This window comes from Cydia amplana, chromosome 6 (assembly GCF_948474715.1).
Source record: "Cydia amplana chromosome 6, ilCydAmpl1.1, whole genome shotgun sequence".
NCBI classification, from domain to species: domain Eukaryota; kingdom Metazoa; phylum Arthropoda; class Insecta; order Lepidoptera; family Tortricidae; genus Cydia; species Cydia amplana.
Window position 1 is genome coordinate 15,846,661 of NC_086074.1, and position 27,801 is coordinate 15,874,461.

Here is a 27,801-nt window from a genome sequence, read left to right on the forward strand (position 1 = left end):
GGCGCTTTACGTCCAAGTGTAAACTGTTTACAGCTGACATTACGCCTGTTTCAGCTTATCTATCATCCGTTACAATCTTACGACTATAGAGGTTTTATTTTTGGAAATATGGTTGTTGGATCCACAGGTTGGATACACGTACACATATGTGTAACTATTTCGTGGCAGTTTTCTTCCGCATTGCTATTGTATTCAGAATTAGCGAGAGTAAAGTTATAGCAAGTCAATTACTTAATATAAATTAAGTGATTCGAGTTTATTTATTGACCAATAAATTAATAAAAATAAAATCGAGGAAACAAACGTAAATAACATTAAAATATAAACGTATACAACGTTCAAAAATTGAAATTCAAAATTCTTTAGTTCATCAGACAGGTTAAGATAGTTTATGATTCAACGGATGGAGCCGCTTGGTAAGCAAAATATTACCATAGGAGGCTCTTCTGTTAGTTTACGGTTACATGAAATATTTACATTTTTTATTTTTTGATAAACAAAATATCATACACAACTTTGGAAACGAATCAAATTATTTTATTATATATTTTGATTAGTGTCATATCTAATTAATGTTTTTCTTAGGTAAAATTAAATCATTTGTAATGCGTTTCATTGTGTTAATCGCGCTTATTTGGTTTTTCTTTTTAAATATGAATCTGCATACAAAAGTACAAGTATAATAGAGTTGTGGGCAGGTGCTCAGCCGGCCTAGCCAAGGTGACAATCGCTATCGCTTCGCCATCGAATCGCTTTGTGTCTCTCTATCACTCTTCCATATTAGTGCGACAGTGACAGTTGCGTTTCGATCGCTACGGAGCGTTAGCGATTGGCACGTTGGCTACACGGCCTGATTAGAGACCGAAGTTTAATGAGTACTAGTTGAAGTGTTTACATGCATCTGATGGATCTAACACTGAAAACTTTGCACAGGTACTACGCGACGTAAAACAATAGGCTGCATACGAGTACAGGGCGCGGCTGTAATATGGTTGTGTACGACCACGATCTGTGGTACACTATATTTTTCTACCTAAATACCTAATACCTATGTGAAACTTATTGATGTGCAAACGTTGGCAAAATGCCTACATGACTTCAACATACATTGCAACTAAATAAATATGGTTGACTTACATAGAAAATCTTGTATTTTCTCCAGAACTACATAAGGATTCATACTTAATCCGGATCTGCACCTGTTAATCATTTCCAAATAGATATATTTGTACTGCTGTTAGAAAATGGTAGAATTTTACGTTATGTTTAATTTTACCAGCAACATTCTATTACGTAATAAAAAGCAAAATTTATTCCTGACGGGATTATCCAGGTCGTTCCACAGTAACTGGTTACCCTGAGTTTTACTCTCATCTGTACCTACTCGGCACCGTTTGGAATGACAAAACCCTGTCCATAAGCAAGAACTTGCTGAGTTAGGCACACCAGCTGCTGGAGTTACACTTTTGGAAGCGTGTAAACATTATCCTCGCTTATATAGGTTATATATAAGTTATACTAACCAAATTTAACTACCTATGGGACCAAACCCGATCTCATTAAAAAAATTGCCCGTTTCATACACTTTGGGTGGTCTGAGGTTGACATTTTCTATGGGAGGGTAAACCTTTTTTTCGCGATTTCGGGGTTGGTCCCATAGTAAGAGTTGCTCAGTATGACCTATATACATATTCACGTTGTAAAATATTGCAGGTCATAAAAAACCAGCCTTGTATAGCGGCCTGACAAATTTTTGCAAAAACCTTCTTGTATCGCCGTAGTCGGATAACGCGCGGATGGAATATCTAGAGCGCTTGCAGATTTGTAGTTCGACTGTACATTTATCTGGCCGGCTAAAGTGACTTATGTGTTACATGTCATGTCGTTGCCATCAGTCTTTTCCCTTGCGGTTTTTTCGAATGTATTATGTTTCCTATTTCCCAATATATTAATTGGTTTGATATATGTATGCGACTTTTATTTTCTACACATACCATCGCCCACACTATTAACAGTACGTCGGTCGACCTTATGCCTTTTGTAATAAGGTCCACAGATGGTTAGTTAGGTGTGTTACTGTTTGTACCGACACCGTTAACCTTCGCATCGCACCATCAAAAAGCAAAATAAGAAGCTTCTGCAGAGTATCCATGAATGGCGGATTTGTAAATTGCCAATACTTCAAAAGAGATAGTTATATACCCAATTTGGATGATAGGCTTTTCCTGTTTCCTGTTAATGAATGAAACAATGCCCCTTTTCAACCGGTAGATTCGATAAGCAAATTACACAAAAACTTTTTAACGAATTCGTATTTTTCGGTAAAACGTTGAGTTTTTTCTGCTAGAACAAGGGGTCAAATGCACGCTTGGGTATTTTAATTGGCGAAAAGGTATTTGCGTTGAAATCGATGAGGCTCCACGCTCCACACAAAAATGACTTCAATGTTAGGTTTTATTTTTAAACCATCTACTAAAATATCTACTATTTTTTGTCTAAAATAATTGGCATATTTTTCATGTTTGGTCTTTGATTTTTAGAGAACAAATCTGGTTTTTTTTTTCATTGATTGAGAGCGTAAATAACAGGGCAAATCGCAACAATAGATTCAATATTACTACATCTGTTATCTCAGCTTCGTGGAGAACTGTTGTCTTCGTAACTACAATAAAATATTAGGTATAGTTACCTACCTAAGCTCGACTTTTTATGTAGCACGTCATCTGCGAATAACGTTACTGTCAGAATAAACGATCAAATTAAGATGAAATAAATAAAGATTTAAGGGTGTGTGTTTTACTTGTGATTTATTCTGGGTGTTATTCACTTGATCTATACATTTTTTAAGAAAAAACCGGTCATGTGCGAGTCGGAATCGCGTTCCAAGGGTTCCGCACATTACCCAATTTTTAAAAATGTATTTTTTATGTGGAACGTGAATTAAATGTCTGTAAAAAACCCATAGGGATCGGATCAGAACTAAGTAATTAAGTCCGACTCACGCTTGACTGCACATTTGTGGTTCCGTTTTTTTCCTTTTGAGGCAAAGAAACCTAAAAATAAATAATTAAAGTGGAATGAAATTAGCGACCTTATATTTTAAAGGATATTACTCGTAGTTGATATTACTAGTGGTTTACAAAGTTGGAGGTCACGGGTTCAAACTATCTTCGTTTAATAAATAATGAGCAAAAACAATAATTTAAGAAAGTGAGTAAGGCGCTCTTTATTTATGAGCTGATTTTTTTGCACAATAACAACATTTAATGGGATATGGGATACTTAACGTTTCTATTTGAAAAGGCAAAAAGAAGGAATGACTAAAAACAGTAAACGATCGGCAAACATCTCAATCAAGCCAACTATCCGTAAAAGTTCCATTCAGATATCCAAAACTTTTGCTGGGCGGAGTTTGTTCGCGCATGCGTATTTCACGCGCCGAAGAGTGGTTCGTCGCCGTCGACTGCTGATGGCCTCTCGAAGCAAACCACGGCAGTACACGCGAGCCCACGGCGGCAGCCGGACACCCCGCCATGCACCCTGGCACACACTCATTTAGTCATTCCAATATCAAAAGTTAGAGTAAGTTCTGGAAAGTTTGGCAAACGTATGTCTTGTAACTTTGTCACTTTTTGGTCGTACTTGATTAAGTTTAAAAATGTTTTATTGCAGTCAGTAATGCATGGCTAAAGATCCTCAATGAAAATATATCAAACAGAAATACAAGATTAAATATTGTACAATTTTCATGTTAATAACCTAAAAATATAGTTATTATATTATTCAGACAAATTATTGAGGACTAAGTATAAATATCTAAACATATTTCGGAGAATATTAATAAAAAAATATTTTGCTAATTAAAAAATAAACAAAATGCCTCAAGGGGATAAGTATCAATAGTTTTGAAGTGTTCCAAAAGCATTTTTTTTAGTCAGGAAACCAAAGCTTTCAAAAACCACAGAAAAATCTAAAAGAGGGAACTTAACAACATAGTTTCTATAACAACTAAAAAGTTTGTATTATTAATTCATTTATAAAAGTTTTTCACTACCCAAATTAAACAGCTTAAATATGAACAGTATATATAGTTAATAAAATCCTTAATTAAGAAACAGGTAAACACACAAATAAAAATCCATAGACGTGTTCACAAAGTACAACTGAAACATAATCTACAAGGTCTTATTTAAAAGTTCATGCTAAATAAAAGGCTGCCAATGCCATCTAAATTGTGTAGAAGTGTTTGACGACACAGAAATACTTGAAAACTTATAAAACTAGACTTATTGTAAGTTCGCTAAAATTTGTATCCTGAACGTAGAGTGAACTTTGCACAGCATACAAATAAAATTTGAGCTAGCAAAAACTTGTAGAACACATATTTATTACGTCAGCTATAATAAATTATTCTTATTCAAATCTAGCATAAAAGCCAGAGCGGTTCAATAACTCATTAACACCCTAAAACAGCTTTGTAACACACTAGGCGCTGACTTAATATCCCATCGACGCGGTCTCATGAGAAAATTACCGATATTATTTCGATGACGTCAACGAAAACCCTAATGATGTCAAGTAATGACCATAATGACAAAAGGGTTTTGAAAAGGATGGTGATTTGCAAAAGGATAAAAATAATATAGTTAAATTATTTTTGGCTACGTTGTAGCTGTTTATTTCTATAGCGAGTTATTAACCCTTCGTATGTATAAGCACTGATCAGTTTGAACGAATTTAAACCTATTGTATTAAACAATGGTTTTAAATTAGTGCGGACTGATCAGTGCTAGCAGCACGGCAAAAGGTACCTTATGGCGGCTGGCGCTTACGCTATTCCGCCGCCGCCGCAACGCCGCTCCAATATTCAGCCGGGGGCAAAGGTACCTTTTCCGTGGAACGTCACATATCTTTACTATTTCATATCTAGTGAATCTCTAAATCATTTCCCGAATCGCGCCGATAGACAATAGCAAATGTAATGAATCATATTATTCTCTTAGTCCCAAATAGCCTACACGATTTTCAAATAGACAAGAAGGTATTCAAATCCGCACATAATATTAGCGTCACCAACTCGGCCATCAAGAGACTAGGTGAAAATATCCTCCGTTATTACCAACAACGATGCTCGTTCGACATTTCACGTGAGGATGAGCTTCACTCGCCCACGTGACTGCCCCTTTTATTTTAAACAGAGCACAGGCTACGCATGACTTATAGCTTAGTAATATTTAAAGTGTAATATTAATATCTAACAATAGACATTGTTATTACAGTTTTAATTAACAGGTCAAACACACGTAGTGCTTAAAAGTAGGTATGATACTTTGCTCAGGGACAAGAATGAGATTTTGTTTTTTTATCATATATTTTTCTATAATAAGGCAGTTGATTTCTTTAAGTTTCCTAATTCACGCATGATAACAGATTATTAAACGGAATAAGTATAACCAATACATTTTAAGTGGTTTCGATATAGGTACCTACAATGGGTGTCCTGTCGTCACAGTATTATGTGGGTAATTATTACTTAAGTAGCGGAAGGAATAAAATATACACAAATCCCAAGTTTTTGTTTACAAGTTAAACTCGCTCCAGAGGTATTATTGATTTTTGATTTTTTCCAGCAAAACAGAATATTTCCCACTATTCCCGTCAAATATCATACATTTGCAAGTTCCAGCACAATCGGATGTGTAAGTGCCAGTATGGCCTACTTCGCACACTAAAGTTTGAATTTTGTCAACACTGTTCAGAGCAGTTCCTTTCCCAGTTTTTATAGCGAAACTAAAACTAGAAGAAATGTTAGCATTCTCATGCATTTTACATTACAATATGTAATATTCTTCAATGTGATTACCATAAAAAAGACATGCTATTATGTTAAGTAGCTAATAGTTTTATGGAAACTGTGTGCACAGTGTTTGTTTTTTTGTTTGTTGCTGCCGCATAGTTTCTGAAATGTATTTTTTGTTTTCGTTTTAACTGAAAGTATCTTTTTAGCGAACATTAAACATGTATAATGTTCCTACCTACATATTTTACGAGCGACAAACGCGCCTCCTATACACGCGATTTAAGTTAAAGATTTAACTTGGAAAAAAGTCTAATTCAAAATGTAACCTCTAAAGATTCTATAAAATCCCTTAGCATACATTTATGCTGTCTTTGTACCATCACAATGTATTCATGAGGGTATTTTGTATTTCTTTGAGCATAAAACTAGACTTTTGAAACGAGCAAAGAAAAAATCCGAGGCAATCATAAATATTGCATAAAGAAAATTTGTCGGACTACCGAAAGATTGTCTTCGTAAGAAACGTATCTTTTGTGATTTGTGTTGTGTGTAAGATCAAAAATTTAATAAAACTTTAACTAATAAAGTCAAAAAATAATTAATAAAATGATTATTTTCATTTTCTTGAATTGATAATGAATTGTAAAATACTTTTAAACAACGCCAGTCCCGCTTATCTGTGACGGCATTATTATTATTCTTTGAACGGACGATTTAATTAAAATCCATAATTTGTATTTATTTGCAATCAGGCACAAACAAAGCAATCCAAACTGTAGACATTTCAAATTAAAACAGAAGTGTAAGTTAACTTTGAACGCTCCGAAACTTGTTTCGGCTCGATTATGACTCAATTAGTAAACGCGTCACGCACAGAAAAGCTAATTTTAATACCTGAATAAAATAATGAAAGGTAATTAACCCGAAAATATACTTAAATACTCTTCAAGAAACATAAGTGCCGCTCGAACAATGTGATTGTTTAGATTTCAATCAAACCAAGGAGTAAAAGTCGATAAAAGTAATTCAGGAAACTTGGTCGCGATAAGACGCCGGGCTTGCCCGCGATCTGTTCTCTTTGTGGCAAGTTCTTGATGGGCCATTATTGCCGAGCTTTTGTTTAAAAAAAAAAACATTCTCCCAAAATATTGCTTTAATATTTTTAAACTTTTTGGAAACAATATTGTACCAAAATTACCGCCGTGATTTATTAGCGACACTTTTTTTGATGGCTGCAGAAGAAAATTGAAGAGTTCATTATTTCTTTAAAAAATTATGTCAACGTAACAAATTGTTACAAACTTGGCAGCAATAACAGTCAAGCAGTTTTAAGGCATTCTAGTGGTTTTCCATACCTACTTATACATACTACATTAAACATAGAGATTTAGAGCCATTATAGCACTTTCACAACTACTGCAGTCACTATAAAATTTTTGACTTCCAAACAAAAGTATGCGTATGTATTCATCGTTTTCAGAGTCATTTTCTTCCCTACAAGGGTATTGTGTATATACATAAATTATTTTATTTCAAATTAATGGAACCAATACGATACAGGTAAATAAAAAATACTAACGCATACCTAATAGTTAAAAGTTGTAAATTAATTATGTATCGTCACGCTTACACCTTTATACAATGCAACGTCTATTATAAATATTATAGTTAACACATTTCACACATCTTTAAAAAAAATAGGTTGTACGACTCGGTAACGAATTCTATCGGCTTGAAAATTTATTTTTTGACAGTCGCTTAATACACATAGACAAATAGACATTTGTCGAAATCGGCTCATAAGTATCGATTATTATTTTGAATTTGTTGTGTTCGAGTAAAAATAACGTGAACACAGATAAAACGCTCGTCTAAGCGCTCCTAGTGGTTCATCTGCAAGTCGTTAACATTGTGTAAATAGACCGGGTAAGTCCCGCGGGCAAACTCCGGCGGAAACAAGTGACGGTATCGATGTCGCGACATTGTTTTACACGTCGGCCCGCTCTAACATGTTTGACGCTGTATTTAGATTGTATTTAGGGGATAGAATAGTAAGGAGAAAGGCGAAGTATACATTTATTTAAATTCCTAGTTGAACACAAAGACACACTGCCGAATTCGAACTTCAAGATATTCACAAGAGACGACACGTACTAGATCCATTCTAGATACGTTATAGTTTAGATTTCAACTTGTTCTCTTTTGCAGCGCAATTCGGGCAACCAATGTCACTTTTACGATAGATCGTGTTAGATATCTATTAGATGTGAATTAGATCTCTAAGTAATATCTTGTGGAAATCGTTCAAGAGTATCTCCAGAATCGCGGAAATGTCAAATTTGACAGGTTAGATCTTAAAAATATCGTTATCGTATCTTGGCGATGTCTAAAAGATATCTATTACAAAATCCGAATCGGGCCCACAGACATCACGAATTCACTCAAATAATGTCAGTAAGTCAGTAAGAGCATCAGTTTAATTAGCATTCACTTAATAAGCTTTGCCAGAAAAAGACATGAAATAACTAAAAACAACTAGGGGATGATAACGTGTCATTGGACCATTATTAGGCATCTCACGCGTACCAATAAGTGAGAGCAAGATGCCTAATAACATGACCCTGACTGCATTTCAAAAGCAATCGTCAAGGCAGTATCAAAAGGAGACGAACGCGTTAACAATTTCTTAAATCAAAATCGGGCGTACAGTGTTTTTTTTTTTTCAAAAATGTCCCGATAAGTTATATAAAACATCACGTGAATAGCCTGTGAAATTAGAAATGGAAACACAAAATAAGCTACTTGTAAACATAAATAAATACATCTAATGCAAACAAAGATAGACAGATATAGATATAGATAATACCCACAAAGACAGTGTAACAACCTAATATGTCTCATAAGGCATTATATAGAAACTTTCAACACAGCTTTATTACCAACTCAAAGAAGTCCTGAATATTCATAATAGGTAAACTCCTGACTTAATGGATAAATAGCTGTTCTTCTGTTCTGTTTGTGAGTAAAGTTTTATTAATTCGCTTGTGTAGTCTACTGAAATACAAAATAAATTTCGTCATTGTGCTAAATTTGTTAATTAGGTTTTCTAGGGGAACAATTTGGGTTTCATTATGTTTGAAACAGCACCCGTTACAAAATTGTTAAAATCACTAATTATAAATTTTAAACTTTGACTTTAGAAGTGTATCATTCTAAGATTCTGTGACATGTGACGTAGACTTGTCCTAATATTACCAGTAGAATTAAGTGACAAAGTTACAATTTACACAAATGGTTCACTAAAATTTAAATGCAAAGTAGCATAAAAGGAACATGCGAAAATTCGAATTCGGTTAAGTAGATAAAAGTGCAAGTAACCTATCAAAATGATGTCCCAACACCTGACGAGTATGTTCGAGCATATCGGCAACTTCACGAAGAACAACCTGACCCACAATAGCAAGCTGATGAAAGAGAAGGAGAACAAGTCGAACGCGAATCATGTAGGGGAGAAGCAGCAGGCGTCTCCCTCGCACAAGCAGGGGCATGCGCTGCCACCGCCGCTCAAGAAACCTTACAAGCTGAGGAATGTGTGCTCCAAGGCAGAGTCTTATGACACGCTCTATTCCAACAGTATTATGGTAAGTGGCTGCAGATTTCTTATAATTACATGAAAATGAATGTACATACGTTAGTTCAATACAAAAAGGACCATGGGCAACTTTTTATGGAGCCTGGACCCAATTCCAACAGAAATGAGAGTAAGGTCATTAGATAGGTATTTCTATGTACTTCATTGTGTTCTATGGGCACCAAGCGGAATTCCATTGCAGAACTGAGATATTGATATTTTAGCCAAAATGTCGTCACCCTTATTACCTAATAGGCAATAGAGTCCAAGTAAGTAAATTAATTGCTGCAGGGTTCGCGCACCGCTGGGCGAGCACACCGAATGATTTGCCGAGCTCGCCCGGCGGTGGACTCTATTGCCTAGGTAATAAGTTAATAGATTGGTGCCCATAGAACAAAATTAAGTAGATAGAAATACCTATCTAATGACCTAACTCTCAACTCTGTTGGTTTTGGAACCATTTTGACGCATAGTCCTATAGTAGATCCTTTATCTCTCGGGAGAGCGGCGCGTACATAGGTACACTATTTTATACGAAATATCACAAAATAATGTAATTACAAAATAAGTCAAGATTTCTGTACACAATTCTTTTGTTATATGGGAGTTTTCAGAAAATAATATAGGTAGGTACTTAATTAGCGTGAGTAGTTAGGAAAAGTTAATCGATGTGACGACAATTAAGAATGAAATCTTTATGGAAATCAACTTTTTGCCTTTTTTACACTGTAATATCGCTTATTATGAAATTAACACCAAAACCAAGTTTTATTAAAAAATGCTTAATTATCGTCACAAAACTGACAATGATTAACTTTTCTTAACAACTGCGTCGCTAATTGGGTGCACTTTTTTTTAAACTCCCATTAAAACGCGAATTTACAGTTTCAACGAAGAAAATAAATTTCTAGTTTTACTATAAGCCAGAAAATACGCTAAAAACTTTTTCAAGAGATATTCCACTTTAAATATTCCCAGCTTTTGACGATAATGTCATTGTGCGCTCGTAAGCCAATCTTTTGATAGGTCTTAGTATGGCAACGACAAAGACTACAATATACCTAGATAATTAATTAATTACACAAGCAACTTACATCAAAGCGATACTATTTACCCGTGGGGTATAAGTACGCGATGTTACTTTAGATTAACTCTAAATGTGACGTTATCTATGAAAAGGGACCTTATTGTCGATGGCGCTTACGCCTTTGTTAACTATGCTCCGATATAAATACAATGCCGCGCGACGCTAAGCGGCGTAAGCGCCATCGACAATAATGCCTACATACATAATGCCCCAAATTATTATCAAAGTAAAAACAAATAACCAGCAACATCATTTACACTTAGGGTAACATTCCATTTCTGACCGCAGCTGCACTACTGGTACTGAACGCGTCGCTGTTACTGTCAATTTCCATAGTAAAATGAACAGTAGTGCAGCTGCGGTTGGAAATGGACACCAAATGGTCACCTTTACAGGTAAAAAAAACCGGCCAAGTGCGAGTCGGATTCGCGCACGGAGTGTTCCGCACCATCAACAAAAAATAGAGCAAAACAAGCAAAAAAACGGTCACCCATCCAAGTACTGACCCCGCCCGACGTTGCTTAACTTCGGTCAAAAATCACGTTTCTTGTATGGGATTTAAATCTTTATTTTATTCTGTTTTTAGTATTTGTTGTTATAGCGGCAACAGAAATACATAATCTGTGAAAATTTTTAACTGTCTAGCTATCACGGTTCGTGAGATACAACCTGGTGACAGACGGACGGACGGACAGCGGAGTCTTAGTAATAGGGTCCCGTTTTTACCCTTTGGGTACGGAACCCCAAAAAATACTAACTACTACTGATCAGTACACACACCGCCCAATAGAAGACACCCTGTTGTTACCTATATTACTAGGTAACTTTAAGAGCCCATCTACGTGCACACTAGCGCCACTGCTAAATAATCGTGATTATTTAAATTTAACGAAATATATTTCAAAAAGGGGGCCGCTACGTACTGTATCTTGTATTAATGTACCTTTTGAACACATCAAACTAGTTTCTATGTTGCTGGATTCGTCAATCGATGCGTCCAAAGATAAAACGGCCGTTTTTTTTTCGAGGTTATAGATTGACGAATCCAGCAACATAGAAACTAGTTTGATGTATTCAAAAGGTACTTTAATACAAGATACAGTACGTAGCGGCCCCCTTTTTTAAAATATCTTTCTTTAAATTGATATAATCACGATTATTTAGCAGTGGCGCTAGTGTGCACGTTGATGGGCTCTTAAAGATGACATCTACCGGGAAAGTGACGGACAAATTTGAACGTACACTGACATGATAATGATATTATTTAGTTATTGTGTGTCTCGGCTGCGCCAATACATGTATGGACAAGTATGAGCGAAATGCACGATATTTGAATGACATTATTTAGATGACATTCTAATGTCAGTACGTTAGAATTGGCCTGGGACACTCGGACATCTACCTTAGAGAATAGATGCGTACTTTTCTTTTACTGAACTGACCCTTGTACATTTTATTGTTTAGCTTTAACGGTAAACCTGTCTCCTGTCTAGCACTGACGTCGCCACACTGTTATTGTGGATCCTTTTCGCTATTAGTCCCACGAGTACCTACTACAATTTTAACCTCGTGCAGATTCTTACTCGTCAACGAACTATAAAGCTCAAAGTTATAGGTATGTACCCTTATCCTTTATTTAATACAATGTTTAATTTCGTTTAATTGTGAAGACATAAAATTGCACTGTTTATACGACAACGGTTTCACTCACTAAAATTTTCGTTGACGTCTAAACAGTTTAAAATATGTCTCACGAAAGTTTAAATCGATAAATTGCTCTATCAAAATTGTATACGCTAGCAAAAGTGACGAAATGCAGTAGGTACCTACATCTAGTGTTGTGAATTTAAGCTTCGAGGCGTAAACTACAAGACTCGAGTCGCGACTTCTGAGTCTAGAAGCCTCGAACCTTAAAGTCTCGACCATATAAGCCTCAACTTAATAAGTTCGCGTTGCTGCTTACGAGCCTCGAAGAAGTCTTTAGGCCTCAAGCTTTAAAGCCTCCTAAGCTTTGAAGGTTTAAGTCTATAAGGTTTGTAGCATTTAAGTCTTAAAAGCTTTTAACAAATTAGATTAATCTATGCCATATTTGATAGTTATACAGGGTGCCCGTGAGGAACCCGAGAGATTAGATTGATTTGTTTTTTTGTTTGTTTTTAGTGTTTGTTGTTATAGCGGCAACAGAAATACATCATCTGTGAAAATTTCAGCTATTAAAATATTAAATTTAAATTTATTTCGGTTCATGAGATACATCATGGTGACGTGACGGACGGACGGACGGACAGCGGAGTCTTAGTAATAGAGTCCCGTTTTTACCCTTAGGGTACGGAGCCCTAAAAACTAGGTAGACCGCCACACCGGACACCGTCAAATTAAGGGTAAAATAAATACACAATATTACTTTCTGCCTATAACGCTCGTTGTTTGAGCTCTTAACGCTTGACTCAGGCCTTCGAGGTTCGGGGGCTTGAGCTTTCAATAGGCCCGAGTTTTTAAAGCTTGAGCTCTCTATGAAGCCCGAGTCTTAAAGACTTACTCTTAAGAGCTCATAAAAAGCTTGAGTCGTTAAGGTTCTGAACCGTTTCTGAGCTCAAACCTTTAACGCTTGAGTCTTCAAAGCTTGAACCTTCAAGGTTTGCAAGTCTTTAAGGTTTAAAAGTCTTCAAGACTAGTCTTTTAACAACTCTAAGTACATCTGTAGAGGTTTACAATCTGTCACTGTGGCAAGCCTATCTGGTTCCCTGAGCTATTAACCTCATATTTAACCTGTACCTAGTAAAAATAGCATCCTTTCATGAAATCGTAATTGACGGTGACGATTCCGGTATTTCCCGACACCTCTAAAACACGAAATTATTACGTCATCAACATATTTCGCGTCGTTATCGCGTCGATAACAAAACAACATTTCTGATTTAGCCTCCTTTGACGCTACACCGATGATGAGTCGCCTTTTATCACTTTTGGGAAAACACAAAGTGATTCAGAAATATTGTTGATCTAGGTCGTGCATACTTATTAATACATTCCATTCAAATATTCAGATTTAAGTTTTTTGCGGTGGCTGTGTCGTAATTAATAATTTAGCAATGTAACGCTTTCGATTCCATTTTAATATTTTCAATCCTCTGACTCAAATTTTAGTACAGACTTAGTAAGAGACTTTTTTATGAGTCTATTCTAACCATAGTACGATAAATTCCTCCGGGCTTTCATTTATAATTATTGTGTCAAGTGTAGGTAATCAATTATTTAATTATTTTGATCAAACAAACGAATACAGGTAGATAGCCTACAAAGTTATTATGACGTTGTAATAAACTTTTAGTTAACTATGTCGAAATTGGTAGTTTTATAGTACTGACATTTACAAAATGAATTTGTTAACATCGTAAAGTGCTCTGACATGTACCGAAATCTAATCTATCGAAAGTAAAGCCTACAAAAAAGTTATGTGTGACTAAGAAAGGCGGAGTCACGCTGCAAAGGCTAGGTTTTATGATAATGGCTTTCTCGGCGTTCCATTATTTGTTCCACTTGATGGTAATTTACATCCATGTACGTTCGGTGAGAGAACCTTTCTCATAATAATGCTCACACCGCTGAAGATACCGCGATATCGACTCGCCCATTGTTGTATGTTTTATTTATAGCTTCGCAATAATGAATATAAAAGAGATTTGACGACGTTTTGTGTCGATACAACATTATTCTGTTTGTATATATCAATTTGACAAAAAGCTCGGAAATATGAATGAGACGCGTATATAGTCTGTTCGGAAAGAGAAGAGTCATGGAATGTATTGGGCCCCATATACATTCCACGAATCTTCTCTTTCCGCACAGACTCCACCGGTATAATATTAACATGGATGTGTACGTAGCCGAACGGCAAGTGAAAGAACGTGTTTGTTTCATACGCATCGCACACAATCTAAACATAAATAATTGTAGGAAACATATTTGTAGTTGCTTAACTTACACGCGTTTTTGCTGTAGATATCGAAAACTTAAGGCTATCTAAAGTTAATATGTATTTACTAATGTGCGACACACTTTTTCAATACTTGAGACCCAAATAAGAAAAATGTGTGTATGTACCAGAGTCATAAACTTTTATTGTATTGTCCACAACAGTAACCTTTTTCTAAAATGTGTTTGACCCTGTACCCTATATATACTCTGTTACGAAACTAAACCAAAATCTGAAATGCCCCATCCAGTGGAATAAAATTCCTTCAGTTGCTCCATAAATAGCAATACTTTTTACTAAAAGATGCATTGAATCCGTAAATATTGACTGGGCAGTCAATATATCTTCTAAAGGGAGACTTTACACATCCCAGGGCGATGGTGAGCTACCTAGGTACTCATATAAAGAACTGTGTCAGTTATAATGCCAAGAACTTTGCACGTAACTTTTTTCAACTTATATTTTTATTAAAACACAAGTTTTACTTATATAACTTACAAAATAAGAAAAAGTTATAGCATTCTATTTTATTCAGAGAGAGGAATAGGTGATATCAATGAAAAAGTTTTTTTGGCTTATTTATTCATCATCATCATTATCTTTTTCTCCTAGCCGTTTTCGGCCACAGCGACTGCTATCTACCGCTGAGAGCGTCGCTGGTACGCTCTCAGGTGACTGACATAACCAATCTTTGCAGCAAATGTACGGCCACATTCGCTGCAGGTCAGCACCCCTCCGACACAATTATACGTGATGGCCACAGGTGGCCTGGCCTTTAGCTCGTCACGCTTAGTGTCGAGTTCTGAGCGTCGCCTGGCTTCAAATTCACGCACGTGCCTCTACTGTCCACTTATTATTATCAGTGTAAGTGTAAGAAAGTACCTATTCTGAAATAATAAATTATTATACACAAACGCTAACGTTTGCTAAAATCATTATCAATATACCGCAGTAAAAAAAACGACATATTTTTTGAGCCACTCTGTAATAACTAGTTAATGTTACATGCTTGGTTTTGAGCATGGACACTTGGACAGGGGCATGCTTTCGCACGTAGCGCGGAGTCACGTGACGGCGCACAAAATAGAGTCATTTGCGAGGCAGGGCTTTATTACTCGCCGTGGATTTTGACTCGTGACCGACTTGAAAACTCAATACAGACAAACTGCCGTATTCGAACTTCAAGATATTCACAAGAGACGACACGTACTAGATACGTTATAGTTTAGATTTCAACTAGTTCTCTTTTGCAGCTCAATTCGGGGAACCAATGTCACTTTTACGATAGATCGTGTTAGATATCTATTAGATGTGAATTAGATCTCTAAGTAATATCTTGTGGAAATCGTTCAAGAGTATCTCCAGAATCGCGGAAATGTCAAATGTGACAGGTTAGATCTTAAACATATCGTTATCGTATCTTGGCGATGTCTAAAAGATATCTAATAGATGTCTATTACAAAATCCGAATCGGGCCCAGAGTCATTTGCGAGGCAGGGCTTCATTACTCGCCGTGGATTTTGACTCGTGACCGACTTGAAAACTCAATACAGACAATGTTGCGACAATACGGCACAATCATAAAAGACAAAATGACTGACAGGGTATACAAATTATGAAATACTTATTAGTATGTCTACCTATAGGTATATTTATTGAATTTGAATCGTATGGTATTACAATTATAGTTAGAAAATTAGTGAAAGTGACAAGATTCAAATTATTTATATTTAAATAGCAGGCCCATTCGAACGTAGACTGACAGCAGATTGATATTTAAGTCGTGTTATTTACTTAACGGGCCTCTTGCCCGCGCCAATACATGTACGGACACGTACGAGCGAAATGCACGTTACCGGAATGAGATCAAACTTGGACTTGGAACCAGTGGACTTGGTCACTTTTACTTTAGTGTATGATATTTAATTCAATAAATAATATCAGTTAGATGTCATTCTGATAACAGTGTACGTTTAAATTGGCTTGTTGGTTAATTAGGTGGTTCATTTGGATTTTTTATGAATTTACCTATTTGTTGTATGCAAGTGACTTTTTACACTGAGACGGCAGCAACCTACGTAACGTAACCGTGCATACATTCTTCTTTGGCGTGGACGGGCTTAACGTGGGCTTAACTTTACAATTGCCCGTTGAGTTTATAATTAGTTTAACAATATAGTTTGACGACCGGTCTGGCCTAGTAGGTAGTGACCCTGCCTGTGTAAGGCATTTATTTGTGTGATGAGCACAGATATTTGTTCCTGAGTCACGGTTGTTTTCCATGTATTTAAGTATTTGTATATTATATACTTGTCTGAGTACCCACATCACAAGCTTTCTTGAGCTTACTGTGGGGCTTAGTCAATTTCCTATAATATTTATTTATTTATTTATTTTTATTTTATCACTACATAGTATAAAACAAAGTCGCTTCCCACTGTCTATCTGTCTATATGCTTAGATCTTTAAAACTACGCAACGGATTTTGGTGCGGTTTTTTTAATAGATAGAGTGATTCAAGAGGAAGGTTTATGTATAATTTGTTAACCCGTGCGAAGCCGGGGCGGGTCGCTAGTTTATAATAAGCTCTTAATGACTGCCGTACTTCTTAGATCTAAACATAGACTAGGAATCCTCTAGACTGAGTTTAGAGCAATTATTTCATGAAACCGATGCTGCCAAAAATACGGGGGTGCAGAGGGACGAGGTAAGCGAATCCCGTGCCGTGATTGGTCCGTTCAAAGACACGGACCAATCACGGCACGGGATTGACTCGAAGATCGAGTAAAACTATCGTATAAGTGGCAGAGGGGGTAGCGTTACGATGCTCAGTCTAGAGGATTCCTAGTCTATGGATCTAAATCAATAAAATTAATCCCATTAAATCCTCGATGCTCCCGAACAGCTACCATTGCAATGGACGTTATCGTTTTTCCTCCATTCAGTTGTCTTTAGACAAGATTACTCGTTTGTGGCGATAATAGAGCTGCAGTTAACACAATAAGCCGGAAACAACTATTGTTGGAGTTCAAGAATGAAGGCTTTACTTCAAGCCTGAGATAAGACGAAAATAGGATTTGTTTCGTTTGAAATGCGGCTAAGAATTTATAAAAACTTGCGCTTCAACTTTGTAAAGAGCTGTTTCAGACGCGCGTTTTATCTGCGCATAATAAAGTGGTGTTTGTTAGCGATAGCAGATGGGAATCGTGACTCGTACGCACCGCATACGGGAGTTGATATTATACACTCGTAAGCCCGCAAGTGCATAATATACTAAACAAAGCTAATACCGGCAATAAAATCGCTTTAAATACCTATCTGTGCTACACCTATTGTATTATGACGCAAAAGACTCCATTTTAATACCTAATGACGAAATGTGTTCATTGTGTTAGTTGGGTGAATTATTATTGAATACACTAAATATAATAGAAAGTTCTCAACCAAAAATAATAAGTAAATAAAAATATTTCATGGAACCCTAACATTTTTTTCCGGCTACCGTCATACAGTGTCTAAATAGGATTTAGGAATGGCGTGACGAAGTATGGCGTTTTCTTTTGATGAAGCTACAATATTCCATAGACTCGTATTTTCTTTACATTCGACACTGTCAATTTCTGAGAGAAAACTATTTCCGGGCTCCTTATTAGGTTCTTTTAATACAGTTTTTAGGGTTCCGTACCCAAAGGGTAAAAACGGGACCCTATTACTAAGACTCCGCTGTCCGTCCGTCCGTCCGTCCGTCCGTCCGTCCGTCCGTCCGTCCGTCTGTCACCAGGCTGTATCTCACGAACCGTGATAGGTAGACAGTTGAAATTTTCACAGATGATGTATTTCTGTTGCCGCTATAACAACAAATACTAAAAACAGAATAAAATAAAGATTTAAGTGGGGCTCCCATACAACAAACGTGATTTTTGGCCGAAGTTAAGCAAACGTTTTACGTTAAGCAATTTTGGATGGGTGACCGTTTTTTTGCTTGTTTTTTAGCTTGTTTTGCTCTATTTTTTGTTGATGGTGCGGAACCCTCCGTGCGCGAGTCCGACTCGCACTTGGCCGGTTTTTTCTTATAGTTCTTTTTTTTGCATTAGAAATAAGGTAAACAATCTTGACGTGTCTTTTTATTGAAAAATCCGTTTTAAAAACAAATAATGGCAAATATGTAACAATTATGAATCTAATACGATCATTTATATTCTTCTGCTTTCATAAGTAATAGTTACTGATTTATAAAAAGCGTTTTTCAAAAGACATGTCAAGATCGGTTACCTTCTTTCTAATGCTAAAAAAACGAACTATAGAAACGGAGGTCGAATCGAATCGTATCGCTGTGATCTTATAAGCATTGTTCGAATCGGGCCGTATAACTCTAAACATGTGTGCACAGAAGGATAAGCACATTTAATTACAATTTACCGCTAGAGACAGTGATTATGGTAATACTTTAGACATTAAACTATGTATGCATGCCGCAGTACATCTGTCGCAGCATGATTGCAAAACCTAATTGCGGGTTTTGTGTGAATTAGAGCAAGGATGCTTGCTTAAACTTTGTCTTGCTCCCAGACTAGATACACAAGTTATAGTGCACACTCCCGAACTTAGGATGAACATTATCTTTGTATACTTTGTTTTTTAGTTCTATTTACTTGCATCAAATGTGCTGCTGTTGTAATAATGTTTTTCTGTTGATTAAATACCTAATCATTTGGGTCAATCAACTATTTCTTGTTGTTATTCTGTCCCATTAGCGAGGAGACAATAGTAGCATAGATTGTTAGAAGAATTGCTGTACCAAGTTCTACTAACATGCTCAGTAGATGTCCCATTATGGAAAGGTCTTATAACTACCATAAAATGCAAGTTTGGTTCATTTAAATACGAAAAACCTAGAATTTTAAGAGTGACTCAGGAGACCGTAACCATAGCAACGTGTCACATAAAAAAGTAGATTAACTCATTTACAAAACTACTTTAGTGTGTTTAAACACAAAATTCGATCGACTATCCAATCCACACGAATGCAAAATTATCATTTCTCCATTCAAACTTCGTAATAACGTTCAATATCGAAGCATTCATGGGATCTAATTACGAACGGTGCAATAAAGAGCATATCACTCAGTACAGGTATGGCATCAAATTTAATTAACATTTTGCATAGTTAAAGTTCATTTTTTACCACTAAAATAACAGTTTAATGAGATGGGAAAGCCAAATGTATAATACAGTGAAACCTGGATAAGTGAGATTTCAAGGGACGAGCAGATTTGTCTCACTTAAAGAGGTATTCCACTTACCCAGGCTCTCAGTTAGCCAGGTACAAATAAATTTCTGTCTCATTTACAGAGGGTCCCATTAATAGAGGTGAGAATAGAGGATATTTCAGTTATAGAGGTAGTTAATAAGGTATTTTGTAATAATCCTTGTCCCTAAATATTTAATAAGTCTGTTTAAATATTTCTTTGAATTTATTTTGAATGATTCTCCAAAGGATAGATTCTTTCAATTAAATTTGATACGGACTTGATTGCGTCTTAGAAATTTATTAAACAAAAATTTGTTTATTCGTGTTACTTTATAAGATTTCGGCTTTCGTTTCGATAGTTTTAACTACATTAAGTAACTAAATGAAACTTGAAGTCGTTTAGACACAATGAAGCAAATGCGGAATTTCTGGATAGACTAAGAGTTAGTAACAATACGGAAACTGATCAATAAAATCCAAGTTAGAGAGGTCATGGATTGACGTTATCTCAGATACAGAGGTCATTCCTATATAAAATACTAAAAAAACAATTAGAAAAATGTAATCTTATAAATATAGTCTCAGTAAAAGAGGTAAAATGCACTCTCTGTCTCAATTATAGAGGTAAATGCGACTATAAAATCACAACAACTAATCCCAGTTATAGAGGTTCGTTTTATCTCACTAACAGAGGTAATTCAGTGCTAAAGTGTCGGGACCGCACCATGAGTCCCAGCTATAGAGGTTTCTCTCTTATCCAGGTCCCACTTAACCAGGTTTCACTGTATATCCTTCTTATGGCATTGCCACTGCTGTGTAAAGGTAATACTAATAAACTATTAAAACATTACGAATTTTAAGATATATAATATATAAGTAACCATTTTCGAGTGTTTTTATCATTTTTAATACCTAAGTGACGTAATATACCTACATAACATTTTACCTGTCAGGCACAACTGAAAGATCCTATCTTCATTCACTGTACCTCCATTAAACAAGATTAAAACAAGTATCAACGATACGCTTCTCCTCAAAATCTATACAAAGGTTTAGTATTATCTGTCCGTCATTTGTGACAAGATCATCGTTACGCTTATGTCAATTGGCACTTTAAAAAATAAACTGTATGTAGATATCAATGAATACAGCGATGTTCTATAAAAATGTAACATCACGTGGGGTATTCCGTTGCGTCGTAAAAACAGCAATGTCATGGGAATATTTTAATGTACTCGTACACGATATTTCGTTGAAATATGCAGTAAAAACCTATGATGTGAGTAGTGGCACTGTAATAGATATTTCAGGTACTTATCTGCAGAGATGTGAAAAATACTTTATAAAAAGTATTTAAATACAAAATACAAATACTTCCTTGATATACTATTTCAAATACAAAATACAAAATAGTTTTTGAATTTGTATTTAAAATACAAAATACGAAATAGGTATTTTCAAAATACTTTTTAAAAATACAAATACTTTGCGATAAAAGGTACTCTGAATAGTGAATACCTAGTCTGAATTAAAAAGTATTACTCAGAATATCCGAATTGAAAAGACTCTCTTTATTCTTTGAAAACAGTGTGTCAATCAGTCCTCTATCTAAAGTGCAAATTTCTAGTTGTTTGCTCATATTAACCGGAAGGATGGATCCGATGGATGATGGTTTATAACGGACAATTTTTAAAAGCATTAATTTAGATTTGTTATGTTTTACAGCTAGTATAATGCCTCTCGTTAGTGTGATAAAAACGTCTCGTTTGTGTTTCATCAGGGCAAAAAAGTTTGTTCTCCTCTCGTACCTTGAAACCCTCGTAACACTCAAGATTCCCCTTTTTTAACCACTCCCTACACTTGTGATCATGTGCGACGTTACTAAACAGATTCAACAGTTCCATGTTAAAAGAATGAGAGAGTGGCCAGGATTGTAAGATCAGAAGAGGTTGTAACTCCTACCTACATTACCTACTATAAAGTATTTTGTATTTTGAAAATAGAAAATAGGTCACAAAAACTATTTCAAATAAAATACAAAATAGTTTTCTTCAAAAGGTATTTAAATACAAAATACAAAATAGGTATTTTGCATTTTGTATTTGCATTTTAAATACAAGTATTTCAAATAAGTCACATCTCTGCTTATCTGACAGTAACTGTTATTAACCCATTCAGTGCTAATCACAACGCATATTGGTTACACCTCTAAAAAATTGGATAATTACCTGTTGGGAAAATGATGCTATATGCTTCGAAGTAGAGCTACGAGCGTAGCTACGCAGTGAATAAATTAGGCCTACTAATAAAATTGAAATATATATTTCTTGTATAACTAAAAAGCTTGTTCTAAACGAAAAAGTGTTTTTTTATGTGCTACATATATGAGATCGCTTGAAGTTATTACCGCCAAAGGACATCTTGTTCTCTCGGTCCTGACTAACTGCGCTCACTAAGCAACCTAAAGAGGATTTCGCCTCCAACATAAGAGACAGCTATTTTTCTTTTTCAGAGTTACATTTTATTTCATAAAAATTAGAGAAAATTAAGATATAGACGATAAACAGTTGAAATATTAACAAATATTAAATATGGTAGAATTTTGTTAGTAAAATCTAAACAAGTAATGATGGACATATTTTAGGCCAAAAAATACATTATACATTGTAGTTCTCATCACATCTCTATTCCTGTTTCTGTCTTTATAACCGACTTCAAGATTGCAAAAGGAGGAGGTTCTCAATTCGATTGTATGTTTTATTTAATTGTGAAAGACTTTTCGTTTCATATTAGAACGGCTTCCGAATTTAATAGGTAGGTAATTATAAATGGTACCTACCTAAGTACCTACCCATTCTGTTTTGTTATTCAAACAGCTGCAACAGAAAATATTTTAGAAAATACACTGAAACGAATAGGCACTTTAAAATCACCGCCCTTCCCTTCTTTGGCAGTAGCGATTCTACTTATAACCAAAGCGTTTTTTATAAGAGCCTTCAGATAATCGAGTGGCACGCATTTTTAAGCCATCGATCGTTCATAATCGTACGGAACGTTGTTTGAGTGCAGCGCACGGACCGCGTTCCGAACAAACTTGCTGATGTTCCACTGATGGGCTTACGGGCTTTTCAACTTAGCCGTGTTTCGGATAACAAGGATTAAAAACACATCTCTTCACCTAGGTACTACAGCTTTTAGCAACCGGGTAATAGTTTTAAGCCACGAGCAGGCGGAAGTTCCTTTGGTTAAATGTTACAGTGAAAGATTGTTCGAATTTGTTCCTTTGTTGTTTCGTGTTTAAGTTTTAGGAAACCTGATTTACCTACATGAGATTTACTCGTCTAAAATACCACAGTTGCTTAAATGTTGACTCACGATAGAATGGTCTGGAACCGGACCGAGACACTTCGTTTTCTATAGGAAGTGTCAGTGATCACCCCGTCATATAAAACAAAATGTCGGACCCCTCGACCTGGACCTGGACCGTTCTATCCTGTGTCACACTTAAAGGGTTTCATCCAGCGTGCATCACCAAACCAACAAATATGTATATTAGATGGACACAATGTGAAACATATCACCGTACATAAAGTTAACTAGGAATCATGAGAAAGCCTCAGACCAAGCATTTGATTACGTACTTTGTTTCTAAAAGTACATCCTAATGTACTTTTATGCGACCTCAGCGGGAATCACAGTCTATTTGTCAACGCTGAGAGCCTGTCGGGGTTGCCCTATGAATTGTTAGTGAGCGCACTGAAAGGCAATTTCATTTCTTGTAAAATAGATTAGGGTTTTGTTGAGACACTGATTGGAACATCGGTTTGTTTGAATTGAATTGAATTGAAATAGCCTTTATTCCTGACGTATACATTTTTACATTTTCTTTTACACTATACAAATATTTATCTATGTTTTTTTTATTATTATTTTTTTTTTATTATTTATATTTCTACTCTTTTCCTTTTTTTTTCTTTTTTTCTTTGTCATGCTGTCTTTGACATATGTCTCCTCCAGGTGACGCACTCCTCGCGGTTTTTTGAGAGTCTTCTCCAGTCTTCAGGAAATTCATCTTCCCATCTTTTGTACGGTTTGCATTTTGGTCTTTTCTTTCCTCTTGGGTACCATTCTGTGACATCTTTTGTCCATTTGTTTGTTTAGATAAGAAATATTGTACAAAGTAAGAAGTATAAATTCGTGGCAAGTAGAAAAATATCCATATACAATAAATAATAATAAAAAAATGTATCCAAAATTAGAGAGCGGATTTGAAGTAGCGATCTCAATATTAATATGGATATGACTGGTATAATTTATTATTTTTTCTACACACAAAAATAATGTAACTTATCGGAACAAAAAAGTAAAAACCTTTTGAAAGCTTTTGTAAATATTGGGCAAAAATTATGATGATAATAAATAAATGTGTGTAGAAAAAAAATATATACCAGTCATATCCATATTAATATTGAGATCGCTACTTCAAATCCGCTCTCTATCCATAATATCAAAGACCATATACTTTAGGTAAACAAAAACACAGTGAATGAATTATCTAGGCTGGAAACAATGGACTACGGTCATGAGATAAAGCATAATTTGATTAAGTTGATTAATGATTAGTTTAAAAAACCTCTAGTTGATATTATAAACGCCTATGTAGAAAATTTTATTTAAAATAAATAAATACATCCATAATTTAAAAACCCTTCAATATCCTATATCCCCTAAGTTAGGTTAAGTAAAACCATTCATTTGAAAACAAAATTCCTATCAGTGGCGGAAGCAGCGAACGCGTACTCTTTCCACTTCTTTAAATTCTAACATTATCTTTGCGAATAAAACCGCATTCTGAAGACAGGGAAGCAGGAAAATTATGCTAACAATAAAGATAGTAAGTATTGAACAGCCGGCGCATTCCTTTTGCTTCCGACGTTCTAACGTTTGAAGGTTGCTCATTTCTTGTCACAGCTAAAAATATCCATATTTTAGTGGCTTATAGCAAAGAGAGTTTTACCAATTTGAAGATAGCGTCAGTGTGAGAGAAAATACGATTTGCATTTTGTAGGAGATTGAACGACGTCGGGTCAATTGGATGTGCTAGAGAATTGAATGCACTCTATGACTGAGGACGTAACTTGAAGTAAATTACCTACTGATTTATTCTGACTGCTGCAGTATTGAGCTCTTTTGACCGACTGATGTATAAGAAAGCAGGGACTGAAAAGGTACCTTTAAAAACGATTTTGATCGGTCTTTTTAAAGGTACCCGACCGTTAATATACGGCACCGATATCCAAACAAGCTCCCGTCCAAACGGTACCTTTATATAAAAGTATCTTTACGGGTTTTTTTATAGGTATCCGACCGTTAAAGTAGCATTCTGGTAACGGTATCAATACTTTAGGTATCCAAACAAGCTTTAGTTCAAACGGTACCGTTAAATAAAAGCTTACGTCCAAACGGTACCTTTAAATAAAAGTACCTTATCGCGTTTGATCTGATACCCCAATTCAAACCGGTCACTCGCGAATAGGGTTACCAGATCCAAATTTGGAATTTCCTGTCAAAATATCTTAAAGAAAGTACCGTAATCTTGGCATGTATAAGTATGTTTATATTTTTACTTGTTGCCACATTCAGAGGCCTTTAATATGGAGCCTTATTATATAGTCCGTAATATATTTTTAGAATAGATAATTAAGTATGTATATCAGTTAATTATCGTCAGTTTTAAATAAGAAGATTGGTTTTCGAAACAATTTCGACAATACATTTATATTGTCAAAATACCTACTCAAAAAGTCTGTTTATAATGAATAGGTCTACAAACTTTGAATTAAAACACTCATTGTTTTAGTAACAAAGTAACCAACACTCCTAAATCTACAGCGAGCCCTAATTGATTCAAATGATTAAATTTTGGTTGAATATTTCTTTTGTCATACCAATCAAATAGTTTTTCTAAAGCAAGCTCGTTTTATAAATAACTTTCATTAGTCGTTGTGTTAATACGAGTAGCCACCTGTATGAATGAATATATACTCGTACTTAAAAGTGTCCGTGTATGTCTGTGATGTGAGTAGGTACTTGTCAATATTATCCTACACCCGAAACACGTGTGCATATTACTGCGCCTCCGTTTAGCTTTTTAATTAAAGATTATTCATAAAATTTAGTAACCTATCATCCAACCTTAAATTTATATAACGAGCAAATAAAATTACACCTATCAGTAGGTAGTAATTTAGATTAAAATACGGGTATTGTACCAAATGCAATTAGTTGCTATTAGTTTAAGTGACAATGTAAATTGTCACTTATGCTTATGCTAATATCTACAAGTAAAGTAGGCAATATTATGACATTTGTTGCGTTCAAACCTTATTTGTTGCGATCTTGTTCAAATAACTCTATGCTTCTTTTTCAGGCCTCATCTGGCATATGTAAACTTAGGGTTCGTTGTAGCCGAAAAAAACCGGCCAAGTGCGAGTCGGACTCGCGTTTCAAGGGTTCAACGTACGTACAGACAGACAGACAGACGCACGAGTGATCCTATTAGGGTTCCGTTTTTTCCTTTTGAGGTACGGAACCCTAAAAACACCTTAATAATTAAGTTATTCTACTTGGTACGATAGATTTCAAAGGTACGTCAGCATTATGTAATTTTCTCATCATCAACTTTGCCCTCAACTTAAAGCTAATAGGGATGATGACACATGTTGAATTTTATAACAAAATCTATAGCAAACGAGCAATTTAATACAATAATGTGGATATTAAAATAAAATATTGAAAAATTACAAAATTACAGGACCTGAAAGTTTCAAAATTTAAGTTTCTTTTTACTTCCAAAAACGATAAAAGTAAGGGTACCATTCGATTCCTTACATTTCATCCAAAAAAATATTGTATAGCAACTATATACATAAACGCAATATTTCACCGACAAAAACGCAATTTTCTTGTTTTGTCCATACTACAAGATGGGCGATGACGTCACGGCCTCTGGCCGTTTTGTATAGGGCGTTTCGCGAGTGAATTGCGACTGTCGGACTTTGACTACAATTTCTGACTTTTGTGTTACTTTAATGCAATGGGTCCCATATAGACATTTGATCCTAAAAACAAACCCGATCGATTGATACAACAAAAAAAAATTAGTCATGTAGCCTATTGTTAAGAGTCCCCAGCAAGCTCGGTTCTCCATACAAACTTTGTTACGCTCTCATTTTAAAATGACCAGCTAGATTGCTCTGAAACTTTGTACTTGCAATAGGATAAGATATTTAATATAGTTCTGTGATTAGTATATGTAGCTTCAGCGACTATAGTTGAAAAAATACAGCGAATTTAAATTTTACATACAAAACATATTTTTTGCTCTATTTCGTTTGTCTTATAAACTGGAGTTATGAACTAATTACAGGATTAGATATACCTCATGTTATTGTATGTGCAAAGTTTCATTACAATCCAACACGTAGTTTTAAATGAAACTCCGTTTGTATGGGAAGGTGAAATTTGGCCGAGCTTGCTAACAGTATCTTACGCGGTTGCAACTTTAATGTGCGGAAGTTCGCGAAGTTACGTATGGAGCTCGTGTTTGAGAGAAGCTGCACTTTTCAATTAACTCACCGTTCCTTGGAGTACACTTTTCATTCATGATTGCATAGGTAACTACTAGTTTGAAGTGAACCTAGTGCTGGAGCCAGGGGAAATTGAATTAGAAACCAAACCTAACCGCTAATAAAGACAAAATGATTATAATTTAAGTAGGGTATTTATGTCCGGAAAAACACAGAAACGTTATTTTACTTGTCTTTTTTATGACTGCATTTTGATTCCTATTTTTGGATATTGAGCATATCCAAAAATAGGAATCAAAATGCATAGTAACGCTACCCCCTCTGCCACATATACGGTAGTTTTACTCCATCTTCGAGTCAATCCCGTGCCGTGATTGGTCCCTGTCTTTGAACGGACCAATCACGGCACGGGATTCGCTCACCTCGTCCCCCCGCACACCCGTATTTTTGGCAGCATCGGTTTCATG

At 35.5% G+C, this 27,801-nt stretch overlaps 1 protein-coding gene across 1 annotated transcript in view; it reads left to right on the forward strand.

The window, feature by feature from the left end:
• The first annotated feature begins 3,288 nt into the window (after positions 1–3,288).
• LOC134648923 (nitric oxide synthase-like protein) overlaps positions 3,289–27,801 on the forward strand; it is a 107,734-nt gene continuing 83,221 nt past the window's right edge. The window contains exons 1-2 of the mRNA XM_063503545.1: positions 3,289–3,582; positions 9,122–9,441. Of these exons, the coding sequence (XP_063359615.1) occupies positions 9,187–9,441 (255 nt within the window). The 5' untranslated portion in view covers positions 3,289–3,582; positions 9,122–9,186. The remainder of the gene's footprint in view (positions 3,583–9,121; positions 9,442–27,801) is intronic.